General features: G+C 45.0%; 1 protein-coding gene across 2 annotated transcripts in view; it reads right to left on the bottom strand.

Annotated features, from left to right (window-relative positions):
* Positions 1-13,546: 13,546 nt before the first annotated feature.
* SPAG5 (sperm associated antigen 5) overlaps positions 13,547-22,218 on the bottom strand; it is an 82,903-nt gene continuing 74,231 nt past the window's right edge. For both annotated transcript variants that reach the window (XM_040421797.1, XM_040421798.1), the window contains 6 exons: positions 21,293-21,425; positions 19,227-19,307; positions 15,959-16,102; positions 15,148-15,222; positions 13,729-13,809; positions 13,547-13,649 (listed from right to left, as the gene is read on the bottom strand). In XM_040421797.1, the coding sequence (XP_040277731.1) occupies positions 13,578-13,649; positions 13,729-13,809; positions 15,148-15,222; positions 15,959-16,102; positions 19,227-19,307; positions 21,293-21,425 (586 nt within the window). In that variant the 3' untranslated portion in view covers positions 13,547-13,577. The remainder of the gene's footprint in view (positions 13,650-13,728; positions 13,810-15,147; positions 15,223-15,958; positions 16,103-19,226; positions 19,308-21,292; positions 21,426-22,218) is intronic.

The following is a 22,218-nucleotide window of genomic DNA, read 5'->3' as shown; positions in this document are numbered from 1 at the left end:
AGAATCAGGGCACAAGATCTCATGTCCCTCTTCAAGAGTGCTTGGGGAGAGGGCCAAATTAAGTGATGGGGGTGAAAATAGCTCCTCGGAACATCCGAGTACCGGATCGCTTGTTTGGCCAGACTCTACATGGTGGGAGGAAGGATGATCAGGGTGAGGATTGTGTTGTTGACCAGACTGTTGGCTACTAAGATTGGACTTGGTGGAAGACAGGGTGGTGCTTATCCCAGTGGAAACATTATCTGCTGCAATCCAACCGACCACCTGGTCGCACTGGTCTGACTTCAAGAGTGTTGTCTTGCGACGCCCTGCAAACTGGTACATGAAGCTAGGTATCATGGATGACTGTTTTCCTTGTGCTCTGGCGGCAGGCACAGTTGCAACGCGCCATGAGCCATGGTCTCTGCATGAACCATCAGAATCACGTCCACTTCCCCATCCCTTAATACTCGCCTTCTTCATATTGACACTGGATGTCACTGATATTTTGATTAAATATAGGCCTCACACACTGTCTAGAAATAAGTGTATATTTGCTTCTCACTGGTCACAGCAAGCAGAGTTTGAACAATACAGAAACTGACTAACTGCTATTTGGATTAAATATAGGCGTCACACACGGCCTAGATATCAGTGCTGATTTGCTTCTCACTGGTCACAGCAAGCAGCGTTTGTAGAATGCAGAAAATGAATGTCACTAACGGTCGCCTTGACACAAAAAATTAATTCCCCCAAAATAAATTTTGCTGCCACCTCTAACAATAGTCCTTAAAAGGACTTTTGGGTCTCTGAAAGGTTTGAGATCAAATTCGCTCTACACTCGCTCTGTCCCTTCCTAACAGCAGCTCTCCCTGACTCGCAATGAGCCGAACCTGTGTGCCAGGTGCTATATAGCACCCGATGACGTGTTCCGGCCAGCCAATCACTGTAATGCCAGTAGAAAACATGTCTAATGGCATCACAGTGATAGCAATACTTACCAGGATGTTTATTGGCTGCTTAGAAGGCGCCAAACGTCCGGGGAGGAGACTCTAGCATGGCGCTAGAGCACATGTGGTACTCGGCAGAGCGCTCGGATCTGCCGAGCATAGCGATGCTCGAGCCAAACCGGTACTCGGCCGAGCATTCTCGATCATCACTAATTGTAATTCATTGCAGCAGGGATCAGACACCCAAAAGTTGAAGTTGGGACAAAAAAAAAAAAGTAAAAAAATTTTTTGATTTTTTGTGAAACTCACCTGTAAAATCTTTCTCGACTTTTCCATTGGGAGACACAGACCATGGGTATATCTTAGAGGTATTAGTAGGAGGGACACTATGCAAATACAAAAGAGCTCCTCCTCCTCAGGCTATACACCCCGACTCCACCAGGAGGAACTCAGGCGTTGCAAAAGCAGTAGGAGAAGGAGCAAGAAAAAAGTATGGAAACCATCGGACCAAGCCATAAGGTCCAACCACAAACAGAAACTGAACTGAAGACCCCTCCTGCAACAGGCAGAATGGGTGGGAGCTGTGTCCCCCAATGGAAAAGTCGAGAAAAAGATTTTACAGGCGAGTTTCACAAAAAATCTACTTTTCTCGTACTTTTATCCATTGGGGGACACAGACTATGGGACGTCCTAAAGCAGTCCATGGGGTGGGAAAAAATCTCAGCACCGCCAGGAGGAACATCCAACGGTCAAACAGGAACCACAGCCTGCAAAACCCTGCGGTCAAGACAGCATCCGCCAAAGCCAGTGAATACAACTGATAACTTCGTAAAGGTATGCAAGGACGACCAGGTGGCCGCCTTACCCAGCTGAGACGCAGAGGCACGAGTGCGCCTTGCCCAGGAAGCCCTCACCGCCCTAGTGGAGAGAGCGGAAAACTGAGCCGGGGGAACCCTACCATGAGCGCGACAAGCCGTGGAAATAGCCGAGAGGATCCGTCGCGCCACAGAGACCTAGGAGGCCGCCAGACCCCTACGAGGTCCCTCGGGAATCCCAAAGAGGGAATCTGAACGGCGGCCAGAAGCGGTAGTTGCGAGATACACCTTCAGGGCCCGTACGACATCCAGGGAATGTAGAGCGCGTTCCTCTGGGTTTGCCGGGGAAGGGCAAAAGGAGGACAAGACAAGATCCTCGTTAAGGTGGAAGGGAGAGACCACCTTGGGCAAAAAGGAGGGAACCGGACGGAGCCCAACCGTATACAGGAGAAAAAAAAAAGAAAAGGCTCCTGGCCGGAAAGATAGGCCAGCTCCGACACCTGTCTGATGGAAGTTATGGCCACAAGGAAGACCATATTCTAGGTGAGACAAGTCAGGGAGACCCCTCTCAGAGGCTCAAAGGGGGCCATCTGCAGAGCGCACAGGACCAATTAAGATCCTAAGGAGGCAAGGGGGGAACATACGGGGAACCGAATGTGCCACCCCCTGAAGAAGGTCTTCACAGGGCCCATAAGAGCAAGGGACTTCTGAAAGAAGACGGCCAGCGCCGAAAAACCTGACCTATCAAGGAGCTCAACGACAGTCCCATCTCAAGGCCGGACTGAAGAAACGACAGCACCATCGGGATGGAAAAACAAAGGGGAGGAACCCCGAGTTCTCACCAAAAAATCTGTAAGGCCTTCCAGGCACGATAGTAAATCCTGAAGGAAGCCGGCTTCCTCGCACTGATCATGGTTCTAATCACTGAAACCGAGAACCCCCTCTTCTTCAGGATGGCGGTTTCAACAGCCACACCGTTAAACGAAGAGACCATAAATTCCGGAGGAAGAGCGGGCCCTTGGACAGTAGATCCTTTCTGTCGGGAAGAGGCCATGGGGCGTCCGCCAACATCCGAGCCCCATCTGAGAACCACGCGGCGAGGCCACTCTGGGGGGATGAGAACGGTCGAAATCCCTTCCGCCTCGATCTTGCAGAAAACCCTCGGTAGTAGAGAAGGCGGAGGGAAGACATAGAGGGGGCTGAAGTCCTGCCATGGAGACACCAGCGCGCCGCCCCCCCCGTACGCCTTCGGATCCCGGGAGCGAGCCAGGAACACCGGGAGCTTGTTGTTGAGCCTGGACGCCATCAAGTCCACATCCGGACGGCCCCATCTGTGGCAGATTCCTTCGATAACATCTGGATTCAGAGACCACTCGCCTGGAACCACCTTGTTGCGGCTTAGAAAATCCGCTGTCCAGTTGTCCACTCCTGGAAAGTAAACTGCTGACAACTCCGGAATGTGTGACTCCGCCCACGTCAGAATTCCCGTCACCTCCTGCACCACCATCCGGCTGCGGGTCCCGCCCTGATGGGTGATGTAGACCACCGCTGTGGTATTGTCCGATTGGATCCTCATCGGGAGGCCCGCAAGGAGAGAAGTCCAATAGGGAGTGGAAAATCGCCCTCAGCTCCAGAATGTTGATCGGAAGGCGAGATTCCGCCGCCGACCAAAAGAAACCTGAACCGTGGGAGACTGGAGAACACCGCCTCAACAGGAGGTTGGCATTGGAGTTGACGATCGTCCAGGAGAAAGGGAGAAAAGATCTCCCCAACCTCAGGTTCATCGGGGACAGCGACCAAGGGAGAGCTGCCCGAACCCGCTGAGAAAAGCGGATGCTATCATCCAGACCCCGAGAGGTCTTGTCCCAGAGGGAAAGGATCTCCTGTTGCAACAGGCTAGTGTGAAAACTGGGCATATGGAAAGGCCTAGAAAGAGGCTACCATAAGACCCAGGACCCGCATGCCTTCCCGTACGGAGAGGCACGGGGAGCGCATCTTATGCGACACTGCCCCCTGGACCTGGGAGGACTTTGAGGCTGGCAGGAACACTCTGGCGGTCGAGGTGTCCAAAATCATCCCTAGGAAGGAGAACTTCTGGGACGGGAAGAGACAGGATTTTGGGAAATTTATCAGCCAGCCGAACTGTTCCAGAGTCTGAACAGTGATCCGGACGCTGTCCTCGGCCTGCGGTAGAGAGGGGGCCTTCATCAGGATATCGTCCAGCTGATAGTGTCGACCCCCAATGGCGAAGTGCAGGAATCGTTGGTGGGATTCCGCGATCGGGACCTGCAGCAGGCTTAGGAGCAGCAGGGCGGGTGGACTGGGCCCTCTAGCGCCAGGAAGGCTGGTTGTCCCCCAAATTTAATCAGACCGAGATGGCTAACATGCGGGCAAAGAGGGAAGCAATGTCCCTAGAAGCTTCGCAAAGAAACTTAGAAGCCCGAGACATCTGGAGAACCAAATCCAGTGTGTCAGTAGACGCATCTTGTTCCGCCAGTTCTTGGTGGTGGCGAGTAACCACACCGAGAGAGCACTGGCCACCCCTGCAGAGTCAAAAGTAGGTCGCAGGGATGTGCCTGCCAGTGAAACATGGACCTGGAAAAAGAGTCTATGCGCCTGCCTACAGAGTCCTGCAAAGAGGAACTTTCTAAGACAGGGAGGGTCGTATAATTGGCTAGTCTGGCCACCGGGGGATCCATCTTAGGGGGAGAAGACACCTCTCCTCGCCGTCAGCAGGGAAGGATAAAGTGTATTCATGCGCTTGGTGGCCGAGAACCTTGTTAGGACGGCCCCAGGCCCTGGATATGACCGCGGAAAAATCCCTCATGGACCGGGAACGCGGTAGTTTCCGGCTCCCTGGGCGGAAAAGGGGGGAACTCCTGACTAATGAAGGAGGAGAATCCCCTTGGAGAATAAGGGTGTCACGGACCGTCGCCACCAAGTCAGCCACCATGGTGGAGAGCTTAGGCGAGGGGTCCCGCTCCATGACCTGGTCCGAGCCGGACAATTCCCCTTCAGACTTGCGCCCCCTGGGGGGGGGGGAAAGAGTCGTCCGAACGCGCCTCTAGGCGAGGGGGAAGAGAGACAGAGTCATCCGAGGAGGGATGCTGCCGCCCACGCTACCTCTTAGTAGTCGGGTGTCCTCTGTGGAAAACCACCGAGAGGTGGTTGGCGCCCCAGGCTTTGAAAAAGCCCTATAATCCAAAAAGGACAAGGCTCGTCCGAGCTGGATAATTCCCCTTCAGACTTGCTCTCCCTAGGGAGGGGGGAGAGCCGTCCGAAAATGCCACAGGCGAGGAGGGGGGGAGACGGAGTCATCCGAGGAGGGATGCTGCCGCTCACACTACCTCTTAGTAGTCGGGCGTCCTCTGTGGAAAAACCACTGAGAGGTGGTTGGCGTCACAGGATTTGAAAATGGCCTATAACCCAAAAAGGACATGGCTCGTCCGAGCCGGATAATTCCCCTTCAGACTTGCTCTCCCTAGGGAGGGGGGAGAGCCATCCGAAAACGCCACAGGTGAGGAGGGGGGGGGGGACGGAGTCATCCGAGGTGGGATGCTGCCGCTCACGCTGCCTTTTCGTAGTCAGGCGCCCACTGTGGGAACCACTGTGAGGAGATGGAGTGGTTGGCGCCACAGGATTAAAGGACACGGCTGCCTTGGCGACTAAGACCAAATCAGCGGCCGCGCTGGACATGGCCGATGTCCAAGCGGGGACTGCAGGCTCCCAGACGGAGTGGGGAGGGCTTTGGAAACCCAGATAGGTACCGCTGTCTCTGCAGAGAGGCAGGATTGCATCATGCAGAGGTAGGACTGGGCTGAGCAAGAGAAGGAGGAGTTATCCTGTCCAGGGGAAGGGCACAAGACACAGGCGACAGAAAATAGGCTGAATGGCACACCTGACAGGACCCCGGTGGGGCCTGAGAAATGGCTATGGCAGACTAAGGGGGGACCTTAGAGACCTCCCTCTTTTTTTTTTTTTTTTTTTTACTTCATCTCTACACCTGCTTTAGGTTAGCGGCAAGGTCTGACAAAGACCATCTGAATCTGCAACAGGCAGTAGTGGATTAGGCAAAATGGCTGAGATAAGAATTAGAAATTCTCCTACCAGTTGTCTTAAATGAAAAAGGGGGTCAGTCAGCACATCCCAAAGTGCAGGGGCACGTTGCTATGGCTGAGAACAAGACTGTTAAACAAAACAAGCAATGCAACAGCTCACTGCAAACCAAATAAAAGTACAAAATTGCATCATAATTGCAAATGCTGAACTAATAAGTTAGAGATACTTGGCAAATCGTTTTGTACAAAATTATTTGAGCCCGTCTGCCGAACGTCAAGGCAATCTCTAGTTAGACGGGTTCCTAACACTAAATATACCTGTTATGTGCCATAGCGGCTATCATATAATTCAGAAAGTGCAGGTTCCACTTACATGCTGTATCCGCCTGAATTTCTGTCATTTTCGGTGCCAAAATGGCCTCCATTATATCCAGGGAAAGCAGTAACCAGCATGCACAGCATGCAGGAGAGAGATAGTGTGTGGACTCTCATTGCAGTCCTTGGTGACCATGTGGCACCAGGGGTGGTGTGGAGTGGGCCTGGCGTGCATGCTGGTTACTGCTTTCGCTGGATATAATGGAGGCCTCACCCAGGCAGCCTCAGGAGTAAAGAGGATGGAGAGAGGGAGGGAGGAGGGGGGGGGGATGGCAGGGATGCAGGCAATACTTATCTGCTCCTGCAGTCTTCTCCCTCGACTCCAGGACCAGCAGGGATGCACCTCTTCAGACTTCTGACTCCTTGCCCAGGAGTGCAGTGCTCTGGTGGAGGGTGGCAGCAGGTGACCCAGTGGCTGGTGGGATACCGGAGCTGCATGTCGAGCCCGGATGCACTTGTCTTCTTTGGGGGGCAATGGAGGCAGCCAGGCAGCGTCCCAAAGACGGCGGCGGGCACTCTACGGGGGACCAGGAAAGCGCCATGCTGACCTGTGTCCCCATGTAGAAAGAAAATAACAAACCGGAGTAGAGCTAGTGATCGTGTCAACCTCCTTCACCAGACACTAAGCAAAGACTGAGTTCCTCCTGGTGGAGTCGGGGGGTATAGCCCGAGGAGGAGGAGCTCTTTTGTATTTGCATAGTGTCCCCCAATGGATACCTCTAAGCTATACCCATGGTCTGTGTCCCCCAATGGATAAAAGTACGAGAAATATGGTTTCAAGTAAAAAAAAAAAACACCTCTTTCCCCTAAAAAAATAAATAAAATGTAATTGAAAAAAATAAAAAATAGACTAGACAGATTATGCATTGCCGCGTCTGTAACGATCGGCTCTATAAAAACATCACATAATCCACCACATCAGGTGAATGGTGTAAAAATAAATAAATAAAAACTGTGCCAAAAAAGTTATTTTTTTTGTCACCTTTCATCATAAAAAGTGTAACAACAAGCGATCTTATGTGTCCAAAATAATACCAATCAAACTATCACCTCACTGCACAAATAATGAGCCCCTACATAAGACAAATCGGCCAAAAAATAATATCTGGCTTTCAGAACATGGAGACACTGAAACATCATTTTCTTTCCCACAATGACAAATCAGTCTTATTCAGCTTTGAAATGCACAGAAATATTGTTGATTTTAGCATTTATTCCAGGCAAAATCCTTCCACAAACTATGTCTGATTGATTTCAATGGGAAATCTGTGTGGCAGTTCATACAAAGATTTTTTTCCCCAATGAATTGGGGAAAAATAAAAGGTGATGTCACTTGTAGATGCAAAAAACTCAGCTTGTAGGATTAGTCCCATTGATTATTCCATACGGTATTTTATGCCTGGATTGTGTATACTTAGGTTTGTCTCAATGCAGTCTTTGATATTTGTTGATCCACTAGCCATTGATGCTATTATTACTGTTTCTTAAGTTATATTAAAAAATTTATCATTTTCGCAAAAGCTACTAGAAATGTGTGAGGGAGCTATGTTACCAATTAGGCTACTTTCACACTTGCACTTTCCCTTTCCGCTATTGAGATCCATCATAGGATCTCAATAGCGGGGGTTAAACGCTTCTGTTTTGTCCCCAAACATTGTCAATGGGGACAAAACTAAACTGAGTGCACCAGAATACATTCTGTTCCATTTGGTTGCGTCCCCATTGCGAAAAGAATAACGCTGCCCGTAATATGTTGCGGAGCAAGCGGATCAGATTTTCTCTGACACAAAAGAAAACGGATCTGTTCCTCATTGACTTACGATGGTTTTAGAGACGGATCAGTCTTGGCTTTTTTAGAGATCATACAACCCGATCCGTTCAGAACAGATGCAGATGGTTGTATTATGACGGAAGCGTTTTTGCGGATCCACGACGGATCCAGCAAAAACGCTGGTGTGAAAGTAGCCTTAATGCCATTGCTTTTAAACAAGCTTTTATTGGTATGCAGTGATCCCTCAAGTTACAATATTATAATTGGTTCCAGGATGACCATTATATGCTGAAACCATTGCAACTTTGAGTAATCGGTTCCAAAAGCCCCAAAACATCATACAAGATAACAGAAAATGAAGATTTAAGAAAAATAAGCAACCAGATTGTGTCCGTGAAAACGGATCCGTCCCTATTGACTTACATTGTGTGTCAGAACGGATCCGTTTGGCTCAGTTTCGTCAGACGGACACCAAAACACTGCACGCAGTGTTTTGGTGTCCGCCTCCAGAGCGGAACGGAGCCAAACTGATGCATTCTGAGCGGATCCTTATCCATTCAGAAAGCATTAAGGGCAAAACTGATCAGTTTTGGACCGCTTGTGAGAGCCCTGAATGGATCTCACAAACGGAAACCAAAACGCCAGTGTGAAAGTAGCCTAAGACAGATAATACAAGTCCTTATATATAATAGTCAGGAATAGCTGCTAACTAGCAACTAATCCGGCTATTTTACCAGAGAAGTGGCCTTGATTGGCTGGATCAGAGTCTGGGACATTATATGTTGAGTCTGTAATGTTGCAGAGGCCGGGAGGCCATCGGACGCCGCACGCTGACAGAAAACATCGCTTTAAAGAGGGCAGTGTCACTGGTTCAGAGTTCTCATATATGCACTGGGCCCCATAGATTTACCATCCAAAAGGTCGCGGAGACACCACTGAAGTACTATTATGTTCTTCTGATTACTGGACCCCGGCAATTAGTCAGTACTACACACGTTAATACAGACACCTCTTTCTGCATGTTACAACTCAAAGCCAACCATAACCAGGTGGCTGCTACTACATGGAGATAGCGGGTATAACGCCCTCATCCGTGATACGCAAGTAGACAAATATTTATCAATGTCATAACTACCAATTTAAATATCATTTAGATACTAGGGCACTATTTATACCCCTGTTTCTGTATACAATTTGGTTCCCTGATGAACCCGAGTACAGTAAGGGTGAAACGCGTCGGGCCAATGGTGTCATCAACTTAGATTGCATCATATTATCTATGAAATAAAGGGATATTGATACATTCTGTTTAACTAGACTATGGGATTATGTGCTATCTGACCACTAATAGTATGTATCTACAAGTATAAGCAGGAGATAGACCAATCATTTCATGATCTGTCTCTAAACTTTCATTACTTTTTATGGTACATTTGTTTTTTTTGTACCTTTAGTCGTTAGCTATTACAATAACGATTAACTAATAGGCTAGCATACAATAGTTACCAGGGACACCCCGACTCCGGGCCATCCAAGGGCATTCAGGAGGCTACCGATACGGGATCGCCCCTATTGGGGTGGCCATTCCGTTTGTAGGCAGGACACAAATAGCGAGAGGGTGAGCTATAGGGAGAAAGCCCATAGCTATATATTAGGCCCAATCTCTGCCATTCCTAGCCCCAAAGCTAAGTATCAATCTAATGATATCTTCCATCTTGTTTTCTTATTTTACTGTTAAGTGGTTTGTGTTGGAGGGTTTGTAGCTATTTTAGATAGATATTAAAAGTTAAGTTTTAAGGGTGGTTACCTGCGACATTGTTAATTGGAATTTGCCACCCCAAACACATAAGACCTGCAGACGGGTTATTGTCTGAACTGTGAAAATCATTTTAGTAATGTAATTTTATTTTTTTAGGACGTTAGAAGGTTTAGCATTTTAAAAGCAATTTTTAATATTAAGAAAATTTCCAAAATCAACATTTTTTAAGGGCCAGTTTGTCACTTTGTGGGGCTTACACAGTAGAAAACCACCCATAAATGACCCCAGTTCAGAAACTACACCAGTCAAATTGTTCAAAACTGGTTGTAGAAATGTTGTTAACGGGGTTCTCCAGGAATTAAAAAATTGAAAATACTTAAATATTATTTTATAATAAATGTACTCACAAATACCTTTCATTACTTAGAATGGCTTGTTTTGTCTAGGGAGCAATCATTAGGAGAAATAAAATGGCCGCCGTCCTATTCGTACACACAAAATGTGTCACTGACAGCGGGCCCTACGCTTGTTTAGAAACGTCCTATCAGAGAAACCCGACCGCCCAGGACTTTTTTTGGTCAATGGGCGGTCAGGAAGTGGTTAAGAACAGCTCATGCAAGATGGCCACCCCCAGAATCATGTTCAGAAAATAGAATAAATAAATTTGCAATCAGAATTTTTTTTTTTTTTAAATGATTACAAAAAAGGGTATTTGCCACTATCTGGTTTTAACTGTCAGATAAAAATTTTGGTGACACATTTCCTTTAATTCAACTGATCCTTCTTTTCCTTGACATCATTTGTCGGGAGAGAGTTGGGAGTCTCACACACATTAGTGAAAAACTATAATGCATATGGCCAGCTTTTTCTACTGATGTTGTAAGTACAGTTAGATTGAGACACTATGATATGGTAAAATACTGATCTGGGACAGGTGACATCTGCACTAGCCACTAGAGGAAAGGCTTGGTTTAACTGCTGCCAGATTGCTGCCCCCAAGTGCGCATGGCGGCAGTCCTGCCACCTAATATCCAAGGCTTCACATTGTTCACTGCAGTCTTTTTAATGGGGTTATCAGGAAGCACATTCCTCTTACACATTCCAAGGGCTCATGCACATGAACGTATTTTGTCAATGTCAGTTTCATTTTTTTTTATTGCGGCTCATATGCGGAACCATTACAATGGGGCCGCAAAAAAAACAAAAAATGAAATGACTCTGTGTGCATTCTGTATTCGTATGTCTGCAAGTCCATTCTGCAAAAAAATAGAACATGTCCTATTCTTATCCGTTTTGCGGAGAAGGACAGGCATTGTTACAATGGATCTGCAAAAATACGTATGAAACACGGACGTGTCACTTTATTTTTTGTTGACCACACAATACATACAGTCGTGTGCATGAGCCCTAAACCAGATGACTAAGTACTGCCACTGGAACAAGGGCAGAGAAAGAAACCTTGGAACCATTTATTGGGGCTTTCCCAAAAATGGATAATTATCAGCCATCCACTGATTTGCTGACTGACTGCGGAAGCCCCCACAGATTACTAGAATGGGGGTCCATCATCCCCCTTCCTATTCATTACATGATCGCAATCAGGAATTTGAATGGAGTAGTTGTCGAGTATGCGTCTTGCTGCTCCATTCAATGACTATGGAGCTGACAAAAAGAATCAAGGCCCGACTTGTGTCAATGAGCAGCAGTGGCCATTTCATTCAAACTATCAAGAGTGAAGCAGCCTGTCCTAGATTGGGCAAGTTATGCCAACCCATGATCTGTACTTTAAGCATATTGGAGTCCAGATTTCTCAGGTTGAACCAAGTCTTTTACCCACACTATTAGGGTATCTGCACACGGTGTGGATTACACACAGTTTTTTGTGTGGAAAATTTGCAGCATAATACAGTAACAGCAAAGGGAATGAGATTTGCCAAATCTCCTGTATACGGTGCATATTTTGTATGCACAGATATTGACCTGTGGTGCGGCCTTTAAAATCTGCAGCATGTCAATTGTTCGTGCCGATCTGCGGCTGATGTAATGTGGTTTCCCGTAGACGTCAATGGAGTTATTAAAATCCACAAAAAATAAAAATAATACACGAAATCCGTGATAAACAGTGCTGATTTACGTCTGGTTTTGCGTTTTGATGTGGACTTACTGCATACAAGTCTGCACTGTGCGCAGGAAGTCGTCGGATACGTGCACTTGCGTGTTTCAGCCCATGTAGACAAAGTTACATGAAAAAGGTTTTCCAAAACATTTTTTATATTTAAAATATTATTTAACTCAGGAAATACATATGAACAATAATATACATATATTAACATTGTAAAAGCACTAAGTGCAGGATACTACAACTTTACATAGAAAGAGAAGGACCAGATATCAGGTTATCAGTGCTTGAAATTACAGTCACGGTGTAGCCGCTTTTATTTTCCCCATGATAACACTTCTTGCCTGAGATAGGAAAGGTTCAATTTACTGGCATTCTGTTAAGCGGTACATTAATATGTAATTACATGAAAGCATGTGCCATATTCCCCAAAATGGCACTTTATACTTGGAGCTCGATGACACATTTCTGGACAGAAAAACGTTATCCATTTTGTTGCCCAATGGAAATGCCATGGGTGAAAGAAAAGGTGCAGAGATGCCAAATAAATATACTATTCTGTATGCCCTCCATTTATTTCAATGCAGTTTTGCCAGGAATTGAGAGGCATAATAGTGATTTATAAAAACGGTATTTGTGCTGTGTGGCTGTATTAGACAGCCCGATTTAACTGGCAATTGTCAGGAGAGAAGCGTTCCCTCCCGGCAATCGTCTGCTCACTAGTGGAGGAGACCACTGCTACTACATGCAGCGAACTCCTCCTCAGTATAGGGAGGAGTAATCGTTATGCCATCGCTCATTCCTACACCGAATCATTGCTTGCCGACAACAGATCATGGATTAGACACCACGATCTGCCGCCTGTAAACATTATATATATTTTTTTAACCTTTCAAATTTTTTTGGATTGCCCGACGAACAAGTGTTTGCTCATTCATTGGCGGCAGTATTACACTGCCAGATGATCGCTAACGAGCGTTACTTCCAACACTCGCTAGCAATTATCTGACGAAAAATCGGCAGGTGTAATACCGGCTTTAGACTGCTCATGAGAAATGATAGCTTTAATTGGTTATTACAAGCAACAAAGACATTTTTAAGAATTTCTCTCATTGATATTGGCCTCATGCACACGACCGTTGTTTTGGTCCGCATCCGAGCCGCAGTTTTTGCGGCTTGGATGCGGAACCATTCACTTCAATGGGGACGCAAAAGATGCGGACAGCACTCAGTGTGCTGTCCACATCCGTTGCTCCGTTCCGTGGTCTGCCCAAAAAATATAACCTGTCCTATTCTTGTCCGTTTTGCGGACAAGAATGGGCAGCTATATTAATGGCTGTCCGTGCCGTTCCGCAATATGCGGAACGCACACAGACACCATCCGTGTTTTGCGGATCCGTAATTTGCGGACCGCAAAACACACAACGGCTCGCGTGCATGAGGCCATTCATGTTATGATGATAAGTTCTAATAAGCTTGAATAACAGTAGCAGTCGTGTTTGTAAATGTTAATGTGGATGGCCACCTGGATTAAGACAGTGGCCCTGTGAAAACACTGAACTTGCAAGAGACCAGGCAGGGAGTTTGTCATGAGGACCCAGGATGCAGAGTTACTACAGGCTTCAGGGCTGAATATTTAAAGCACTGATAACTTGGAAGCGAAGCTTTAAATAAGACACAAAAAAACGTAGCTGGCTTGTTTTGGTATTTTTTTTTAAAACTTCTGGCAGGTTCTCCTTTGAGCCGATCCTCTATTTTAGGAAATCCAATAACTGTTGCAGTTTATCGCAGTTAGTTACAACTTCTGGTATAGAAATGAGAACCTACAAAATAAAGGAGAACATTACGTTATCACAATGATCATGAGCATTTAACCCCAGAATCATCTAGTCACCATCTTACCTGTCGTATTCTTACAACAATGTGGTCCAGTTTCCGTACTTCTGCCTCTGATAATGCTAGATTAGATTTCAGTATATCCTTCTACAACAGACAACACAGATACAGTATGACCAGGATTGTCCATAATGCCTCCCATTTTATGGGCTTCTACCTGTCATGATTTGAGAATATCCCCACAGAATGAGTCCTGATGCATTGACACTAATCATATCACCTGCTCAATGCAAAGGAAATCCTGAAAATATGACATGCTGATGGGGCGTGATTAGGCGTGAGCGAATCAACTTTCGCATTATAGAACCGAAGTTGATTCGTTCAAATACTTACATTTTAATGCTGTCTCCATACAGCATTAAAATGTATTGGCTCCATGGAGCCAAAGTTCGTTTCGGCTACAGTCGCGCATATGTGCGTATTGAAAAACAATTTAAAATGGCAATACGAAGTGGTAACTCGGAACCAAAGTCCAGTTAGGATTGCTATTTTAAATTGTTTTTCAATAAGCAGATATGCATACAGTAGGCGCGACTTCGAGCGAGTCGAGAGGAGGACTGGTGCTGAGAAACACTGTATTAGGGAACCCACTTACAACTTGGCTAACCTGTGACTTTTTGTAGCGCGACCGATTTTAACAATTGAGTAACATCTGCAGTCCACAAGATTGGATTCAGTTGAAAGCATTCATTTGGACGGGACCTGAGGATGGGCTGAACCTGTAGTTCAGCCCATCTTCAGCAATTGAGGGGAGACGGTGCCCTCAGCCTGTCTAGCCTTGTCAATCAAGGGAAGAGGTGAGTGTGCAGAGCACAGGGGGTGTTATGAAGCAGTGCTCAAATGATTCAGCCTCGCCTCCTGGTGCTCCAGTTGCTCATTTGCGTATGAATAAAAACAGATATCTCTGCAGCTGTTTTGCATACAGACAAAAGAAAGGTATAGTTTTAAATCAGCATGATGAGCCCTACCTGACAGCATGTCCGGTTAAATACGGTTGATACTGGTGACAGACGCTTTCAGCTCAGGAAGAGCGGAGATTTAAATGCATAAAATTATAAGTATTACTGAATCTTTTCCTGCAAAACTATAGATTAATCTGCTCAGCTCCTCCCGCTGTATAACATGCTGCCGGCAGGTAGCACTGAATTTCGTGGTGACAGATTCTCTTTAACACCTTCCCTCTCATTACATACAATTAAAAGATGTCCAGGATTACCGTTTTATTTTATTTTTTTAAACCCAGGCAATATTTCTAAAGTTTACAATTAGCATTACAAATTAGGCACACTGTTTCTTCTTACAGCTACTGTCTTATAGAGTTAACCGTATATGATGCTGGGGAAAACGTCAAGCAGAACAGTAATGTGTGTAAGGAACAATACAAGTTTTTTTCTAAGGAAGCTGGTCAATGTGGAGAATACTTACATGTCTCAACAGCCGCTGAATAGCTTCAGACTTTGAAGATTCGGCGTCAACTAGTTTCAGTCTCAATGTAGTTAACTAAGGACGACAAATACAACATTAAGATGGATAAAATGAAAGGAAAAAAATAAATAAAAATAAGCTCATATAGAAGAAAAGCTTTATAGAAGAAAAAACACAGCCCTCCAGAAATAATCTTCAAACCTTCATCTTCATTTCTAGCTTATGTTCATGGGAATAAAAATAAAGGTTGGAAGATTATTTCTGCAGTGCTGCGCTTTTTCTTCAATATCACCTAAGAACCAGGATTTGGAAAGGCTTGCACCCAAAGTCTTGATTAGGGCTCATGCACGCCTCCATATGCATTTTGCAGTCCGCAAAAAATATGGATGACGTCCGTGTGCATTCTGTATTTTGCGGAACAGCTGGCCCCTAATAGAACAGTCCTAGCCTTGTCTGTAATACGGACAATAATAGGACATGTTCTATTTTTTTTTTGCGGAACGGAATGCACATGAAGTAACTTCAGTTTTTTTGTGGACCCATTGAAATAAATGGTTCTGCATACAGTGTGCAAATAAAAAAAAAAAAAATAGACACGGAAAGAAAATACGTTTGTGTGCATGAGCCCTTAGTCTGAGGACGGTGAGGATTGTGCTGCTGGTCTATTTAGTTTACGGTTGCCCATTATTCTATGGTGAGATCAGGATAACTGACCACAAGGCACCTTTATGTTATATAGCTATTAGACTGTTGGAGGACCCCGGTGGAATCCACAAGAAGCCACACACACGGTCAGAGAAATCAGACTCACATCCTTGTGTAAGAGTAGTTTCTCTTGAATCCAGTTTCTTGCGGCCTCTGTGGAATTCTGTGCTAGTTCTTGCTTCAAGACTTCTACCTGATTTTCACACACCTTCAAAGACATCTGCAACTCTGCAATTTCCCGAATAAGGACCTAATGATAAAACATATTAAGTTATAGAAACCTTCCATCACTTAAAGGGGTTGTCCACACAAATATAATTCAGCATGAAAAACTGCTTAGTTTTATATACTTTCTTAAAACATGACCCCTGGTTTTCAGTCTGGATAGTAATATGCATGTCCTGCTACTGAGCTGAATCAGCTAGGTCACACATGCTCCGTTCTATCCTTCAACAGCCACCAGTTAAATCTACTTTTAGAAGTTGTGATAATTAAAAAGGGAGAGAGCTGTGGCAGAAAGGACATGCTCACTAGCTGCCTACTTAAAGAATGATTGGAGAGATCTCTGGATCCATGTGAGGTACAGAGTTGGTTCTGGCTTTGTTAGCGCCGCCTCCTCTCCTAACAGCTGATCGATGGGGTGCAGAGAGTTAAATACCAATCAGATATTGATGGAGGATTGGTCATCAGTATTTACTGGCCGCACAACCCCTTTATGCCCACAGGATTTTTTTCCATATTGTTCATCCTATTCAGAGTCAAAAAAACTTTTAACCTTCAAGTAGCCGTAGAGATGGCTTTTTTGTACGATGCGCTGTATTTTTCAATGGCCCTAATTGGGTTACATACAACTTAGAGTCATTTATAATAGTTCTTTCTGAAGTTATTAAAAAAAAACTGCCATTGAATTTGACACTTCTAAATAATATCAAATATGTATATATATTTTTTTAAACCGTACTGCTTTTGAGCAAATTGAATTGCATATCCTTCACAGTTATTTTTAGGGACGCTAAAATGAAAATAACAAAAAAACTAAACTTTATTTTCGTACTTTGCTTAAAACAAAGGGGGGGGGGGGGGGTAAAAACTCAATACCATAAAGAGGAGTAGCAATTAAGTCACCCTGCTGAACTAGCTGGGTGTTGCTCCAAAAAGAGGCCCAAGGGACTTTTCGCCTCAGAACGGTTCGACCTGATGGTCTCTAAACGATCACATTTCCTATAATTGCTTTCTTTAATATGTGATGTGAAAATACCTCTAGGTGCTCTGATACACCTCTGTTGTGTGTTGTGCGAATCAAGCAACTCATTGACATCTTTTATGCTTCTACAATGTTTAATACTGGCGACCAGGGCGACAAATCAGTACGTGATCCAGGTTATTGTAGAGGCACTAGTACGGGATTGTGGTAAGTGATGCCACAGTCTGGTGCGGATTTCACCCACATGTACTATTCAATTATGACATTCAATCAGGTAGGGTTGTGAGGCCCCCATCTCATCATCATAATGGTACCCGGTCATGATGGAACTGATGTACCAGCTGGTACCTAAAGTATGGGATTATACACTAGTGGTGTTTTGTACCCATACTATTCTATACCATTGTCGACACGTTGTATGAATACAGGTGAGCAGGGAATATATTTACTTGCCACTGGGTTCATCTGTATTATAATATGTACTGACGTCTGCAGTTGCAGTTAGGGTAGCGAAGTAGTGGGCAGCCGTCAGTATGTCTATCATCATAGGTTGAGGGTCCTCATTGAATTTATGGTGCCCTGGTCCTTTTTTGTGTCACCCGGATTATAATCTTGCAGAATCGGGGGGAGTGTCCGCTGATTGGCTGGGCCGCTAGTTAGGAGTGGAGCCACAGGGGTTAAAACATTGTGGTTCCGACGGCTGCTTCACAGCCGCACTAGTGCCGGGAGTGCTCATATTTATGTTTGTTTAGGTCTGTACGGATATAGGCAGTATTGGCTGTAACGGGGATAGGGATCCTGATGAGGTCTTCCAACTGGAAACGCGTTGAGCGAGAGTTCTACTGTAGCCAGTATTAACAGACGACATCAATACGTAACAGGCAGCTATAATTATTTTATTCAAGTTAGTAGTGAGGCTTTTTAAGGATTATACCGGTGCTCGTTAACTGGTAACACTAAGGGCTCGTTCACACGAACGTTTTTTGTGTTCCGTATACGGGCCGTATTTGGTGTTCCTTATACGGAACCATTCATTTCAATGGGTCCACAAAAGATGCGGACAGCACTCAGTCTGCTGTCCGCATCCGTTGCTCCGTTCCGTGGCCCCGCAAAAATTATGAGGCATGTCCTATTCCTGTCCGTTTTGCAGACAATAGGCATTTCTGTAATGTGCCTCATGTTCCGTAAATTGCGGGATCCACAATTTGCGGTCCGCAAAAAAGGCACGGTTGTGTGAACGAGCCCTGAGAGTGAGAGCACGATTCAGTTTAGCCTCTACCTGAGCCTGGTATCCCTCACTAATGATCCGAATTCATATAGGAGCAGCAGTGTTAGTACATGGATATAGGCACCCAGCTAGTTCAGCAGGATGAATTACATGCTACTCCTATTTATGGTATTGGGTTTTTTCTAGGCGATTAGAAGTGGGACCCCCTTTGTTTTAAGCAGAGTACGAAAATAAAGTTTGTTTGTTATTTTCATTTTAGCGTCTCTGAAAATAACTGTGAATCATATCCATCAGTGACGCAATTGTGAACATCTATCAGTAATTGCAGTGATTCAAATTGCATATCCTATTGTAAAAAATCTCCAAATTCCAAGGGTCATAGATTTTATATATTTTTGTACATACACGTTGTCGCGAAGTGGTTAAAGGCAAGGTCAGCGATACGTTTTGATGGCTTTGACAGAAGCATCAGAAAACCATATGCAGTCCCTGGTATTGTTAAAGGGGTTGTGTCACTTCAGCAAATCATTATTATGTAAAGAAAGTTAATACAAGGCTCTTACTAATGTATTGTGATTTGTCCATCACATTATAAACTGTTTGTTTCCATGGTTTCGACTACCATTTAATCCAGCAGTGGTGACCGTGCTTGCTCACGATGGGAAAAAGCACTAGCTTATGTGCTAGAAGCCAGCACTTTTTCCTATAGAGTGCAAACACAACCACTGCTGCTGGATTTCCTGGATTTCAGGGTGGTCGTAACCATGGAAACGAGCAGTGTATAATGTGATGGAAAAATGAATCCAGTCAGCAAAAGGAGGCAATATGGACAATCACAATACATTAGTAAGTGCCTTGTATTCACTTATTCTACATGATAAATGCCACAACCTCTAAGGTTGAGGGAAGACAAGTAATTAATGTCCACTGGAAGATTATTACCTCGCTTTCTTTAGCCGTACTAAACTGCTGAAATATCTTCTGTTCTTGCTGATTCACAACCTCCTGGAGCTCACTGATACACTGCAGACAAACGAGGTGCATCATTTATCAAGTCTCTAGCCACATCACATCTGTCATACAACTAAAGTATTCAATACATACAAATTCATGGCCAAAGGATGCAAAAACTGTATAAGCATGTTTAAGTATATACTTTTTGAATACAAACTAATCCCTTAAAGGGGTTGTCCACATTTGTTATTACAGCTCCTCCTTTCCATTCAATAGGAAAACGCCTTCCTAATCGAGTGAATAGAACAGAGCCGCCTCATTTAAAGGGAACCTGTCACCTGGATTTTGTGTATAGAGCTGAGGACATGGGCTGCTAGATGGCCACTAGCACATCTGCAATACCCAGTCCCCATAGCTCTGTGTGCTTTTATGGTGTCAAAAACCGATTTGATACATATGCAAATTAACCTGAGATGAGTCCTGTATGTGAGATGAGTCAGGGACAGGACTCATCGCAGGTTAATTTGCATATGTATCAAATTAGTTTTTGACACAATAAAAGCACACCGAGCTATGGGGACTGGGTATTGCGGATGTGCTAGCGGCCATCTAGCAACCCATGTCCAAAAGGGAATAGCCACTTGAAGGGTATCTGGCTGGACTTGAGAAGATCTGTCAGCGGGCGCAGCGCCCTCCTTTTGTTGAGCGTTGATGGCACCAAATCTTGAAACAAGAGGATCCTCTCTCCTTCAAAGAGAATTTCTTACCTTTCCCTGGCAGCTCTTGAGTAGAGCAGCAGTAGCTGTATAACTTAGGAGACAACACACCACGTCCCTCGGGTGTTCACCCTTCTTGGGCATCTGTGAATGCGCTCTATCTTGATCTCGGAAGCCCTTTCTCCTCCTAGAAGGGTAGTAAATATGGCATCTGTGGCCCTGGGGAGAGTCTCGTGCAGCACACTTTCTGGGATGCCTCGAATCCTGATATTTTTGCGCCTGCTCCGGTTCTCTTGGTCCTCTATTAGGGCAAAGGAGGTGATGAGCGAGTCCATCTGAGCCACGTTATTGTCTCCTAGGGCACGGTTATAGGAGATGATGGCCGCTTGGTTGTTTTCTAATACCTCAACTCGATGTCTAATGTGCTTTAGATCGCTTTTGATCTCAGCAAGATCTTGTAGCACCGGGGCTAGTGCTTTCAGCAAAGCTTGTTGCAGGAATTGACGCGATATTTGAGTGGAGTTGCATGATGGTGTTGCAGAGCTAATTTCAAAAGGTGTCTTCTACTTTGGCATCTGAACTCATCTCCCGCTCCCTCTCGTTCCCTCCGGCGCCATCTTACTTGATCCCCGCTGGTTTGCTGTAGTTTTCTTGTGGAGATATTTCTCCATGTCCAAGGGACCCCGGATCTTGTTTAACTTGGTCTGTCTTATCTTTAGGTCTGTCTTTGCCTATTTTGACCATTATTTGGTTAGTGTAGTCGCAAAATATACCGATCTGCAGAGTGGTGCAGCGAGGAGCTCACATACACACGTCCGTCTTGCTGAGCAGTAAAGCTCTGCCCCCCCGATAACTCTGTTTAAACCGCTTCGTAACACATTCTTTTTTTCTAATCTGTTTGATAAAATATTCTATTTCCAGCACATGATTATGGGGGCTGCCATCTTGCCTGAGATTTAGAGCAGCCACAGTGGTCGATAGACATTATAGATAGGAGGGTACCACTTTTACTTCTATGGGAGCATGCTCTGTGGCCTGTGCAGAGGTCGTTGTTCGAGGAAGAAGTAGATAAGATGTGACCATCACCTACTGTGAATGGTGGATCCTGTCTTATCTAATACATTGGTGATCTCTGTCATTATAATCCTGCCTGTAATGATTAAAAGTGATCTGTAGAGACTAGGAATTGACGCTTATTATTACGTTTTTTTGTTTGTTTTGTTTTTTATGTAGATCATATAAACCACCAAAAGTTTTGACATAAAACTGGATTTAAATAATAGGTCATTTTCTGATCACACATTCCCTTTGATTAGATTTAAAGTTTTGCACGGTCACCTTTTCTTTGCTGTTTAACTTCTCATCTAAGACACAATTTCTCCTTTTCAGGCTGCCAAGCTCCTCCTGGAGGACACGAGTTTCAGATGTATGCCGCAATCTTTGACTCTGAAGTTCTTCCTTTACAGATGCACTGAGAAGAAGAAAAAATAACATTTCAACTGCATCATTATTTCTGCAGAATGGCAGAAAGGAAGAACATTGAGCGAGAAGGTGGATAGAGGCCTCACAGGAGACAGGGTATTCTAGAGAAAATCCCATTTATATGGTTCACAAAAACTTTATGCCATTTCAAAATTCTAAATCAGGAACTATAATATGTAGCAGGAGACCTTTTGCTACAAAACTAAATGGTTCTCCTGTTCCATACCAGTTTCATGCTTATGTTCTTGTCAACAAGATGGGTGGGCTCAACAACAGCCCCTTTTGTAGCATTCAAACGCCACAACTATTTTAGTCCCTTTAAAGGAGGATCTTTCATGTGTCCAGACATGATGAAATAAGTAGGGGTGTGTGTAGGATATAGTGCAGGCATGTAAGATCACTTACTAGCTTTATCTGTCTAGCACTCCGTTCCCCCGCTGTGCCCCCTTTTACTTCTCCCGCCTGGTATGGAAATGAATATCATCGGTACAGGGAGGAGGAGACTGCCCCCGTTTCACAATGGGCGTCTCCTTCTCTTTGGCTGTAGAGCGGTCCAATCACAGCCAGGGAGAAAAAATGCTCACCTTCTCTCCGCTGTAATTGGACCGCGCTACAGCCAGGAGAAGGAGACGCCCATTGAGAAACGGGGCCGTCTCCTGCTCCTCCTTGTACCGATGATATTCATTAGCATACCAGGCAGAAAATAGTAAAACAAAAAAAAAAAAAAAGTTGCCACAGTGGGGGAACGGCGCGCCAGACAGATAAGCTAGTAAGTGAGCTTA

The sequence above is a fragment of the Bufo bufo genome, chromosome 3 (assembly GCF_905171765.1).
Source record: "Bufo bufo chromosome 3, aBufBuf1.1, whole genome shotgun sequence".
Taxonomy (NCBI): Eukaryota; Metazoa; Chordata; class Amphibia; order Anura; family Bufonidae; genus Bufo; species Bufo bufo.
This window is presented reverse-complemented; position numbering and strand designations above follow the sequence as displayed.